The 13,826-nt window shown below is 43.5% G+C and overlaps 1 protein-coding gene across 1 annotated transcript; it reads right to left on the reverse strand.

The window, feature by feature from the left end:
* Positions 1-325: 325 nt before the first annotated feature.
* Positions 326-6,252, reverse strand: LOC121269161 (eukaryotic translation initiation factor 1b-like). The gene is made up of 4 exons (XM_041173678.1): positions 6,094-6,252; positions 1,849-2,012; positions 1,322-1,423; positions 326-645 (listed from the first exon to the last, which is right to left on the reverse strand). The coding sequence occupies exons 1-4, from the start codon at positions 6,122-6,124 to the stop codon at positions 601-603; spliced, it is 342 nt and encodes a 113-aa protein (XP_041029612.1). The 5' UTR covers positions 6,125-6,252; the 3' UTR covers positions 326-600.
* Between the last annotated feature and the right edge of the window lie 7,574 nt (positions 6,253-13,826).

Here is a 13,826-nt window from a genome sequence, read left to right on the forward strand (position 1 = left end):
AGAGCAGGAGACTTTTCATTAGCTCACATTCCAAAGCATTTCACAAAGTAAAAGTAATCTTCCAAAACAAAACGGAGAGTTACATATGACTCAACGCTGCTCTTCCCTCTATAGATAAACATTGGATTCTGTATTAGTTAATGCAGAGGTCAGTGGGTTCCATAGACAATGTAATGGAGGTTCAGGCTTGTTATTCCAAGTCTTTACGTTATGCAACAGGATATCCATTGGAACAGATTTGAAATATTTCCTCAGGTGTGTGTCACAGGACTTAAAGATTTGGATCCCTGCTCATCTACAAGGAAACCTAACATGTCAGAACAAGTTTCTCAAGCAGGTTTTATTATACATTATAGAAAGGAGGTACAAAGTTCTAACGTGCTTTTAAAAGCAAGCACAAACATTACAAACCATGTCAAAAGTTAACAGGAACAAAAGCAAATGTATCTAGAGATCGTGCTACAGGAGCTGGAAGATTGTGAACTGCTCATTATTGTGCAAGTTAAATGCCAACATACAGGCTTCCCATGATCAAGGAGTACAGTCCATAAGTCAGAACCTATCATTATCCAACAGTGGTGTGCACACAGGAACAGTCAATTAGAACCCATGGACCTTGAGTTGCTCTTCCTTAACAATTCCAACCTGAAAATCAAATGAAACACAGGTAAGCATAAACACTGGCTGCCTCACAGCACTATGGATTGAGTCACTAAACCTCAGGGTAATGTAGAGAACCAAGTGCTGGTATGCAATGCACTCAGCTTTGTCAGTGAAGTTTAATCCAACCACCATTTGGGTCTTCAATCAGCACAAGCTAGATGTGAAAAGTAATCCTAGGAGATCTACAAGGTCTACTCCCTATCATCACCACATGCACATGACAGGCAGCAAGCAGCCTTTAGGCCCCACAGTATCCAGTCCCATGGGCACAATTTGATGCCTCCTGAGGTTCTGGTGTAGCCCTGAGTAGCCATTATACCCACAGGGTTTAAGTTTGCTGGCAAACCAGGTAGGAATGCAATATGCCAGGGTAAGCTGTTTGTGTAAGTGACAAGTTAGTCATCCAATTTCACATGAAAACTAAAAGATCACAGCTAACCTCTGACAAAAAAAAAATCTCAAATTACTATAACCCAAGTACTTTTAATGTTGTAAATTTCATTGCTGATTCACTTAAGGATTGTGATGATCTCCTTCCTGTGACTGAAGATTACATACAAGGATTTAGCAGAGGAACAAGACTGTCACTAATGACTGAACAGATTGTAAAATCTATTAATATCTCCCATTATATCTGGTCTGAAACACCAAGACTTACCTCAACCAGGAACTTGCAGATGTTCTTGCGCTGGTCCCCTTGAAGTTGGATTACCTCCCCGTATTCAGAATGTTCAATCACAGTACCATTGCAGGCAAATTGCTGCAGGAAAAATTGATGTGTTTATAATTTAAACAGTAATGTCCCTCTTTTAATCTAGCGACCAGTCAGGCGTCACACTAGGTACAAGCTCAGCCATCTCTCCAGAGAGCAAGGTATTTTGCTGGCTGTTCATGAATGCACCACAGAAAAACAAATAAGTAGTCAGATTCAATTCTGTTCTGACATCAGAATTGTACAAGTACTTTAGGGGACAGAAAGAATAATGACTGAGTGAGCTGCTGGCAATAGGAGCACAACCCCAGCCAAGAGGCAGTCAGGAAGACAAGTTAAACCTCAATTTAGGAGAACAAGTGAACAAATGGGTTTGCTTAGTCAGCTTGCTTTGAAATCCAGAACTACAATACAGCCAATAGGAGCCAGCCAGAGTCAGACAAGAGCTGCCAAGCAGGCTGCAGCATCCTTACCTTTTTGAAGTGTTTGACAAGCTTCTTTTTGTCATACTCATCAGCAATTCCCTGGACAGTGGTGAGGGTTTTCCTGCCGTTCCTTTGCTGAATCCTTATGTGTATGTAGTCCTCAGTCCCAGAAGGGAGGAGATCATCACCCTTAAGTGCATCAGCAAAGGGATCTGCAATACAGAAGTGGGCAGGTTATAGTTATGAGATTATTCCGAATTGTAGTTCAGTTGAAGTATTCTCATCAGAATCAGAAGGTTGTGGGTTCAAGCCCCCTCAAACACACTGATGCTCCAGTGCACTGTACAATCACAGGTGCTACCTTTCAATGGCCCACCCCAATGTTCTGGCTAATATTTATCTCAATCTGTATCAGCTCATCACATTGCTGTTAACAGGCAATTGTGCAAATTAGCTCCCACAGATCCTACGTCACACCTCAAATAACACTTCATTGGCTGTAAAAGCACTTGTGGTCACAAAATTGCTTTATAAATGCAAATCTTTTTTCTTTGCACAAAGGCACACTGTACCAATGATACTAAAAAAAATTACCCAATGCATTTCACATAAAAGGATGTTCAAAGTGTATAACCAGGGAACCAGTGATGGGAAAGACTAGAGGACAAGTATTAACTGCAGGGTGGGTTAAGGTGGATAATACATTTTCTATTCATGAAACAAAGCACTTTATACACAGTACAATTAGGAAAGGAAGAAATGCCAAGGGCACGATCTAGGTCAGATTGACAAAACTGTAGACAGTGTCACAATGCATTGCTGCAAATTCTGGCTGCGTGAATGGATGAGTAGAACTGATCAAAATAACTATGAAGGATGGGGAAGCCATAAAAGAACAGTTAATGTAGGAAAGTTACAAAAACTAAGAAAAGCAACAAAAACGAAGAAAAGTGCCACAAAGGTTATTACAGAAAATAAAAGCTCTGTGTAGGGGTTACATATTGGCATGGATAGAAGATTGGCTAGCCAACAGAAAACAAGGGTAGGCATAAATGGGTCTATTTCAGGTAGGACGGATGTAATGAGTGGTGTGCCACAGGGTTCAGTGCTGGGGCCCCAACTCTTTACAATTTTATAGAAATGACCTGGATGAAGGGACTTGGTTGCTAAATTTGCTGATGACAGATAGGTAGGAAAGTAAGTTGTGAAGAGAACAAGGCTACAAAGTGATATAGATAGGTTAAGTGAGTGGGCAAAGATCTGGCAAATGGAGTATTATATGTGAAATTATCCATTTTGGCAGGGAAAATATAAAGAGGCATATCATCAAAATGGAGAGATTAGAGCTGAGATTGAGGGATATAGGAGCATTCATCCTAGTGCATGAATCACAAAAGGCTAGTATGCATGTACAGCAATTAGGAAAGCTAATAGAATGCTCTCATTTGTGAGGGAATTGAATACAAAAGTGGGAAGTTTGCTTCAGTTCTACAGTGCACTGGCGAGGTCACATCAGGAGTTGTGTGTACAGTATTGGTCTCCTTATTTAAGGATGTAAATGCATTAGAAGCAGTTCAGAGAAAGTTTGCTAGACTAATACCAGAAGTGGGCAGGTTGTCTAATGAGGAAAGGATGGACAGGCTGGGCTTGTATACACTGGAGTTTAGAAGAGCAAGGGGTGACTTGGTTGAAACCTTTAAGATCCTGGAGGGTCTTAACTGTGTGAATATGGAGAGGTTGCTTCCTCCTGTGGGAGAATCTAAAACTAGGGATCATTGTTTAAAAATAAAGGTGTCACCCAATTAAGACAGTTGAGGAGAAATTATTTTTTTTATCTGAGGGTAGTGAGCCTTTGGAACTCAAAAAGGTACAGTGACTGGCATTCCTGGGACAGCTCATGTGAACAGGGAAATATCTGAATTTTAGGCCAGCAAATTGGATTTGATCAAATCTAAGAGGACATAGATGAGCTAGCAAAACACTACAGGAAGTGGGCAAAAACAAAATACAGCAGACACCCGAAATACATCTTCAAAACAGCAGCAGTTAGATTTTAAATGGAGCAGAAGACATTTGCCTTGTTGGCCAGGTAGTGCAGCTTTGAGTAAATGCTGCAAAGCTGCAGTACTGTATGGTCACTACGTACCCATTGACCAAGGATTACAGTTGAGATAATTTGACACTTTGCCCACAGGTCAATTCCAGTGCTGCAGATTATAAGTGGGAAAATCTACTCCCTACACAAAAGCTTTGGTTACTTATAGTACAGGACAGACGGTTGAATTTCTGCAATTTGCTGACAATACAAAGCTCAGTGGGGATATAAGCTTTGAGGACACAGGTTAGGTGAGTGGACAACAAGGTGACCTATGGAGTACAGTGCAGGGAAGAGGTTATTCACTTTGGTAATAGGAAAAAATGTTTTTAAAAGCAAGAAAATTTATTGCAAGGAGACTGGAATAATAAGGAAGTCTTGCTATAATTGTACAGAGCTTTGATAAGACCACATCTGGAATATTGTGCAGTTTTGGCCTCCATATCCAAAGAATATACTTGCCTTGCCTGGGATGAGGGGGTTGTCCTACAGCGAAGGGCTGAGTAAATTGGGCTTATGTTTTCTGCCATTTAGAAAAATGAGGTGATCATATTGAAACAAGATTTTGAAGGGCTTGACAGGTAGACAGGAATCTGGAACACAGTCTCAGGGTAAGAGGTTGGTCATATAGGACTGAGGTGAAAAGTTCCTTTACTAAGGGCTGTGGATGCCTCATTGTTGAGTACATTCAAGGCTGAAAGATACAGGTATTTGACAGGAGGAAATCAAGATTGTGTCGAGTGGGCAGGAAAGGAGCTGAGGCAGAGTAATCTTGAGGCTGTATGGTCTCCTCCAGCTCATAACATAGGTCCCCTTCCAAATAGATTTGTTTGTAGGATTTGAAGTTCATTCTCCACTCAAGTCCAGGCTATTATTCATTTGTGGGACATGGGTGTCACCGGCAAGGCTGGTATTTAATATTAATATCCCAACTGCTCAGCATGAGCAGCCTTCCCACACATTCCCCTCAGATGAACCTACCACATTTTGTATAGTTTGGACTAGGTCAGTATTTACTTGCCAAAGCACTTACTCAGTAGGTTGTCACAATAACTGATTGCCAATAAACTGCATATTTGAATAAACATTGGGTGTAAAGCAAAAAAGAAATCAGTCAAAGTTAGTTTGGAATATTGTTTATTCACTAATACTTACTAAGCATTACATTAGTGACACAAGGTTCCCATATAAGTCAGTAAGCAGCTAAGAATTCAAAACAGGAAGTCCCTGAACTGAAGGCACATCACTAAATTTAGCAGAGATATTGAACAGATGGCCAAAAGCTGAATTAGAGATTAAAGAGGGAGAAAGTAAAGCCAGAAGTTGAGGTACAGCAGGATGCATTTAAGGATGAGATGCTTATGATGCAGGTAGAGACATTCAGTCAATGGCATGTCAACCCTCTAGCAATTCAAACTGTTTCACACAGGCTATGCCAATCAATATTATGGGTTTTTGATAGTAACAAACTAGTTCTGTCGAAGGGTCATGAGGACTCGAGACGTCAACTCTTTTCTTCTCCGCCGATGCTGCCAGACCTGCTGAGTTTTTCCAGGTAATTCTGTTTTTGTTTTGGATTTCCAGCATCCGCAGTTTTTTTTGTTTTTAACAAATTAGAAACAGTCCACTCTAAGGAATCAGTCAAGAACTCATCAGAACCTGCTTTACCCAGAGTACAGAACTCACTGCCATAGAGTAGCTGAGACAAATTGCACTTAAGGGATAAACACATGAGGCAGATGAGAAAAGGGTTTATGCTGATCAGAGGAAGGATAAGAGGCGGCTCAAGCAGAGCTAGTATGGACTGGGTAGGCCAAATGGCCACCAGGTTACATTCAGATTGAACACCCTGGACTCCATCCTCACCCTATCGGCCTAGCAACAGGGCTCCCATTGGACAGACAGCAGGAACCTTGGGCTCAGGGGCACGGAGGCCTAGTTTGAGCGTCACCGAGCAACAGGCCCCGCCTTACGTTCCTGCGCCATGTCGTCAGCGTCGTGACATCCCATCATTGACAGCCGAACCATCCAACCAGCAGCGGCTACTAGTCTCCGCCCATAAACCCGAGGCCGAACCCTCTGGCCTGTCGCTCACTGACTCACTAACTAGAGACGGTGGAGCCGCTCTTCGCTTGGGCCTCAGGCCGAAACCCGAGCGCCGCTTCCCCTCCGCCCACCCGGTCGGCCGCCAGTCTTACCGAAGCTTTGCAGGTTCTGGCAAGTTGACATACGATAGCGATGTTGTTCCTGCTTTAATGAAGCGGGGTGTGAGGCGCACTCTGCCGGCTCCAGCTCTGGTAACTCGGGACTGAAGTGCGGATTGCAGCCGCCCACCGCGTCCCGGGTCCTTATATAGATCCGGCTGGGGCTGGGCCTGTCGTCACCAACGCGGCGTGCGTCACAGCGCGCTGACGTCAGTGGCCGTGTGACGTAGGCATTGTGGGCGGGGGCGTGTCCCAGCAGGAGTGGCACAGGCACTGGTGGTGGTGGTGGTGGTGGGGGTGGGGAATGGACACTGGGCACAGACAAGGCTATGTGATCACCCCCACCCTGTTCACCATGTACCTGACCGGCATCATCCACCTCACCCGAGACGAGCTCCTACCTGGTGTCCGCATTCAGTGTCCTCTGGATGGGAAGCTCTTCGACCTTGGCCGCTTCCAGAAACAGAATTCGCCACCATGGACATCCACGACCCTCAGTTTGCGGATGGCTCACTCCGTACAGGGCATGCAAAGGACGCGTGACCTCTTCAACACCTCATATCAGAGGCTTGGCCTGTCCTTAAACATCGCCAGGACGAAGGTCCTTCACCAACCTTCCCCCTGGCCAGTTGAGCATCTCCCGCGCCTTCCACAGAGATGGGGTGGCTCTGGAGTATGTGCAGCACTTCCCTTATCTCAGCAGCCACCTCTCCCCAGGGACTACCATCGATGAGGAAGCCCAACGCCGAGTCAACTGTGCCAGCGCTGCCATCTTCAAGCTGCACCAACGTGTCTTTGACAACAGGGACCTTGGCCAGTTAACAAAGGTTCTGATTTATACTACTCTACTACAGCAAAACATGGACTGTCCACCGAGGCCACATTAAGATCCCTGAGAGCTTCCATCAGTGGTGCTTGTGTCAAATCCTGGGGATCAAATGGGAAGACAGCCAGGCTAACGCGAGTGTCCTCCATAAAGCTGCGTTGAAGCCCTGCTCCTGCAGAACCAACTCCGACGGACGGGCCATTGTGTCCAGATGCCCGAAAACCACCTCCCTCAGCAGGTTCTCTTCTCACAGCTCTCTGTTGGCCAGTGCTCAAAGGGCAGCCAAAGGAATAAAGGATACAGTCAAGGTCACTCTAAAGCACGGAGGCACTAACACCACTGACTGGGAGGAGAATGCTGCCAATCGCTCAGCATGGCACCGCCTGGTCCATCAAGGCACAAGCCACTTCGAGGCTCAGCAACTTGAACTTCGAGGCTCAGCAACTTGACAGCGAGGCAGAATGGCAACAGCAGGAAGGCAAAGGAAGCCAACCCGGGGCTGCGATTTCCCCTCCCCTGTGCAACAACGTACTCCCACTGCAGAAGAACATGTGGATCCAGAATTGGGCTCCTCAGTCATCTGAAGTCTCACCTGACGGATGTCATCCTCGATTCTGAGGGACTGCCGACGATTCCAGAGACCAAGGATAATGCTCTGTGGACCTGAGTTCAAATCCCACCACGGCAGATGTTGAAATTTGAATTCAATAAAAATCTGGAATTAAAAGTCTGATGATGACCGTGAAACAATTGCCAATTGTTGTAAAAACCCACCTGGTTCACTAATGTCCTTTAGGGAAGGAAATCTGCTGCCCTCACCTGTCTGGCCTACATATGACTTTCAAATGCCCTCTGAACATAGTAAATGCTGGCAGCTAGCCAACAACACCCAAATCCTATGAACGAATAAAAAAAAGTATTATCCATTCAGCTCCTCGAGCTTGCTCTGCCATTCAGTGAAATCATGGCTGATCTTCTTATTCAACTCCACCTCTCCACCTTATCCCCCACAAGCCTCAAAATCTAAAACTCCGTCAATCTCTGACTTGAATAGATTAAATAACTTAGCATCCGTGGCTCTCTGTGGTAGAGAATTCCAAAGATTCACAACCCTCTTCTTCATGAGGGTCGTGACTCAGTGGCCAATTCGGCACACAGGAGGGTGTGCAGCCGTCGTCCATCTGATGAATGTGGCCCAGCCAGCGGAGACATTGTTGGTTCAGCAATGAGTGTATGCTGATGGAATTAGCACGCTGCAGAACCTCTGAATTGGTGACCTAGTGCTGCCAAGAGACGCCGAGGATAGTCGGAGGCAGCAAAGGTGGAAACTGTTCAACCTTTTCCCTTGCCCAGCTTATATTGTCCAAGACTCACCACTGTAGAGAAGTGCACTGAGGACACAAGCTTCGTAGCCTCACAGTTTTCAATCAGGTTGCTATTGTTCTACACTCTCTTACTCAGCTTGGATGTTACAGCTGCAGCTTTTGTGATGTGTGCATTGATTTCAGCATCAAGTGACAGATTGCTGGTGATTGTGGAGCCTGGATATGTGAAGCTAGCAAGAACCTCCAATGTCACATTGCCAATGATGATAGATCCTGGATCACGATGTTTGTCTCCCTGATGCTGATGGTCAAACGAAACATATGGTAATCCCTCATAATCGGTCATGAGATTTCTAGCAGCATGATTGACCTTGGAGTAGATCAGAAGTAGTTTCACTCTCTGCCAATTCAAACAATTAGAACAAGCCCACGTTCTGACTTGACTTGAACATTGTTATTTACATAAGGAGCAACTGAAAAATACCAGGGACTTTTGCTGACTTCACCTTGGCTCATGGAAAGAGGGCATTACGCACTGTCTGACACACCTGTATCCGAGGAATCTCAGGGAAGTTAAAGGAACACAGCAATCAGCTACCAACCAGTAAAACAATTCCAAACCCTGGCTGATTTCCCCTCTCTCTAACCAGGGATCACTGGATAGCAAGTGATTTTTGGAAAAAATTCTGAACCTGTGTTGGGGTTAAAACAAAATGTAATTTTTGATTTGACTGATTGAATGTTATCCAGTAAATATTACATAGTGAGAGATTATTTTGACTGGCCAGTGAATTAGAATAATGGGGCATAAATTCCAGTTAATGCTAGAAATTTAAAGTTTTATGAAATAAAGATATTAGCCCAATGTAATTAAAGCCAAGTTAAAATTTAAATGAATTAGTGAACAACAGAAGTGCTAAAGGGGATGTGGGAAGGTGTGAGGTAATGGGATTAAGGTCTGAGTTTGACGTAGAGGTTTTACTGAGAAACATGATTTTCAAATACTTTCTTTTCTGTTTTAACAGAAGCAGAGCTTGAAGGTATTTTTCTAAACAAACAAGATGTTGCACAGCCACCAGATGCTATATAATTACTGCAAGTGATTACCAAGAAAGGATTTAGGCCTCCACTTAGGCACCCTGCCAATAAACACAGCATTAACCCAGCTACTTGCACTCGTAGATCGGTAACTGCAGAACCGGGAACCTACATCATTCTTCCCCTGACCTGATTCCCTCATCTATTTAAACCTAATTTTAAAAATCTGAGCATTGTACAGTTATACAGTGTGTAACCATTACCCTGCTGAATAAATAGTAACTCTGGACAGTTAGAGAGTGAGTGACCCTTACCTTGAATAAACAGTGACTCTGTACAGTTAGACAGTGAGTAACGCCTACACTGAATAAACAATGACTCTGTACATTTAGACAGTAAATAACCCTTACCTTGCTGAATAAACAGTGACTCTGTACAGTTAGACAGTGAGTAACGCCAACACTGAATAAACAATGACTCTGTACAGTTAGACAGTAAATAACCCTTACCTTGCTGAATAAACAGTGACTCTGTACAGTTAGAGAGTGAGTGGCCCTTACCCTGAATAAACAGTGACTCTGTACAGTTAGAGAGTGAGTGGCCCTTACCCTGAATAAACAGTGACTCTGTACAGTTAGAGAGTGAGTGGCCCTTACCCTGAATAAACAGTGACTCTGTACAGTTGCACAGTGAGTGACCCTTACCCTGAATAAACAGTGACTCTATACAGTTAGAGAGTGAGTGGCCCTTACCTTGCTGAATAAACAGTGACTCTGTACAGTTAGAGAGTGAGTGGCCCTTACCCTGAATAAACAGTGACTCTGTACAGTTAGAGAGAGAGTGGCCCTTACCCTGAATAAACAGTGACTGTACAGTTAGAGAGTGAGTGGCCCTTACCCTGAATAAACAGTGACTCTGTACAGTTAGAGAGTGAGTGGCCCTTACCCTGAATAAACAGTGACTCTGTACAGTTAGAGAGTGAGTGGCCCTTACCCTGAATAAACAGTGACTCTGTACAGTTAGAGAGTGAGTGGCCCTTACCCTGAATAAACAGTGACTCTGTACAGTTACACAGTGAGTGACCCTTACCCTGAATAAACAGTGACTGTATACAGTTAGAGAGTGAGTGGCCCTTACCCTGAATAAACAGTGAATCTGTACAGTTACACAGTGAGTGACCCTTACCCTGAATAAACAGTGACTGTATACAGTTAGAGAGTGAGTGGCCCTTACCTTGCTGAATAAACAGTGACTCTGTACAGTTAGAGAGTGAGTGGCCCTTACCCTGAATAAACAGTGACTCTGTATAGTTAGAGAGTGAGTGGCCCTTACCCTGAATAAACAGTGACTGTACAGTTAGAGAGTGAGTGGCCCTTACCCTGAATAAACAGTGACTCTGTACAGTTAGAGAGTGAGTGGCCCTTACCCTGAATAAACAGTGACTGTACAGTTAGACAGTGAGTAACGCCTACACTGAATAAACAATGACTCTACAGTTAGACAGTGAGTAAGCCTTACCCTGCTGAATTATCAGTGACTGTACAATTACACAGTAAATAACACTTAGCCTGCTAAATAAACAGTGACTCTGTACAGTTGGATGGTGAGTAACCCTTAACCTGCTAAATAAACAATGACTCTACAGTTAGACAGTGAGTAACCCTTACCCTGCTGAATAAACAGTGACTGTACAGTTAGACAATGAGTAATCCCCAACCTGAATAAACAGTGACTCTGTACACTTACACAGTGAGTAACCCTTACCTTGCTAAATAAACAGTGACTCTGTACAGTTAGACAGTGAGTAACCCTCACATTGCTGAATAAACAGTGACTCTGTACAGTCACACAGTGAGTAACCCTTACCCTGAATAAACAATGACTCTGTACAGTTAGACAGTAAATAACCCTTACCTTGCTGAATAAACAGTGACTCTGTACAGTTAGAGAGTGAGTGGCCCTTACCCTGAATAAACAGTGACTCTGTATAGTTAGAGAGTGAGTGGCCCTTACCCTGAATAAACAGTGACTGTACAGTTAGAGAGTGAGTGGCCCTTACCCTGAATAAACAATGACTCTGTACAGTTAGAGAGTGAGTGGCCCTTACCCTGAATAAACAGTGACTGTACAGTTAGACAGTGAGTAACGCCTACACTGAATAAACAATGACTCTACAGTTAGACAGTGAGTAAGCCTTACCCTGCTGAATTATCAGTGACTGTACAATTACACAGTAAATAACACTTAGCCTGCTAAATAAAAAGTGACTCTGTACAGTTGGATGGTGAGTAACCCTTAGCCTGCTAAATAAACAATGACTCTACAGTTAGACAGTGAGTAACCCTTACCCTACTGAATAAACAGTGACTGTACAGTTAGACAATGAGTAATCCCCAACCTGAATAAACAGTGACTCTGTACACTTACACAGTGAGTAACCCTCACATTGCTGAATAAACAGTGACTCTGTACAGTCACACAGTGAGTAACCCTTACCCTGAATAAACAATGACTCTACAGTTAGACGGTGAGTGACCCAACCCTAAAAATACAGTGACTCTGTACAGTTGGACACTGAGTGACCCTTACCCTGAATAAACAGTGACTCTGTACAGTTAGACAGTGAGTAACGCCTACACTGAATAAACAATGACTCTGTACATTTAGACAGTGAGTAACCCTTACCCTGCTGAATAAACGGTGACTCTGTACAGTTACACAGTGAGTGATCTTTAGCCTGAATAAACAATTACTCTATACAGTCACACAATGAGTAACCCTTACGCTGAATAAACAGTGACTCTGTACAATTACACAGTGAGTAACCCTTACCCTGAATAAACAATGACTCTACAGTTAGACGGTGAGTGACCCTACCCTAAAAATACAGTGACTCTGTACAGTTAGACAATGAGTGACCCTTATCCTGAATAAACGGTGACTCTGTGCAGTTACACAATGAGTAACCGTTATCCTGAATAAACAGTGACTCTGTACAGTCACACAGTGAGTGACCCTTACCCTGCTGAATAAACGGTGACTCTGTACAGTTACACGCTGAGTGACCCTTACCCTGCTGAATAAACTAACTCTGTACAGTTACATAATGAGTAACCTCTAACTTGCAGAATAAACAGTGAAGGTACAGTTAGACAGTGAGTAATCCTTATCCTGAATACACATTGCCTGTACAGTTAGACAATGAGTAACCCCCACCCTGAATAAACAGTGACTCTGTACAGTCACACAGTGAGTAACCCTTACCCTGAATAAACAGTGAGTCTACAGTTAGACAGTGAGTAACCCTTACCTTGCTGAATAAACAGTGACTCTGTACAATTAGATGGTGAGTAACCCTTACCCTGCTGAATTATCAGTGACTCTGTACAATTAGACAGTGAGTAACCATCACCCTGTAAAATAATCAGTGACTCTGTACAGTTACACAGTGTGACCCTTACCCTAAATAAACACTGACTCTGTACAGTTGGACAGAGTGCCACTTACCCTGTATAAACTGTGACCCTGTACAGTTAGACAGTGAGTGATCCTTAGCCTGAATAAACAGTGACTCTGTACAGTTACAACATAATTGACACTTGCCCTCAATAAACTGTGACTCTGCACAGTTATACAGTGAGTGATCCTTCCACTGAATAAACAGTGACTCTGTACATCTACACCGTGAGTGGTCTTTACCCTGAATAAAGTGACTCTGTGCAGATACACAGTGAGTAACCCAATAAACAGCAAATTGGTACAGTTACACAATGAGTGATCCTTACCCTGAATAAACAGTGACTCTGTACAGTTACAAAATGAGTGACCCTTACCCTGCTGAATGAACAATGACTATACAGTTTGACAGTGAGTGACCTGTACCCTGAATAAACAGTGACTCTCTACAGTTAAACAGTGAGTGATCCTTACCCTGAATAAACAGTGACTCTACAGTTACACAGTGAGTGATCCTTACCCTGAATAAACAGTGACTCTGTACAGTTACACAGTGAGTGATCCTTACCCTGAATAAACAGTGACTCTACAATTACACAGTGAGTGATCCTTACCCTGAATAAACAGTGACTCTGTACAGTTACACAGTGAGTGATCCTTACCCTGAATAAACAGTGACTGTACAGTTAGAGAGTGAGTGGCCCTTACCCTGAATAAACAGTGACTCTGTACAGTTAGAGAGTGAGTGGCCCTTAACCTGAATAAACAGTGTCTGTACAGTTAGACAGTGAGTAACGCCTACACTGAATAAACAATGACTCTACAGTTAGACAGTGAGTAAGCCTTACCCTGCTGAATTATCAGTGACTGTACAATTACACAGTAAATAACACTTAGCCTGCTAAATAAACAGTGACTCTGTACAGTTGGATGGTGAGTAACCCTTAACCTGCTAAATAAACAATGACTCTACAGTTAGACAATGAGTAACCCTTACCCTGCTGAATAAACAGTGACTGTACAGTTAGACAATGTGTAATCCCCACCCTGAATAAACAATGACTCTGTACACTTACACAGTG

This window comes from Carcharodon carcharias, chromosome 23 (assembly GCF_017639515.1).
Source record: "Carcharodon carcharias isolate sCarCar2 chromosome 23, sCarCar2.pri, whole genome shotgun sequence".
In the NCBI taxonomy this organism is placed as follows: Eukaryota; Metazoa; Chordata; class Chondrichthyes; order Lamniformes; family Lamnidae; genus Carcharodon; species Carcharodon carcharias.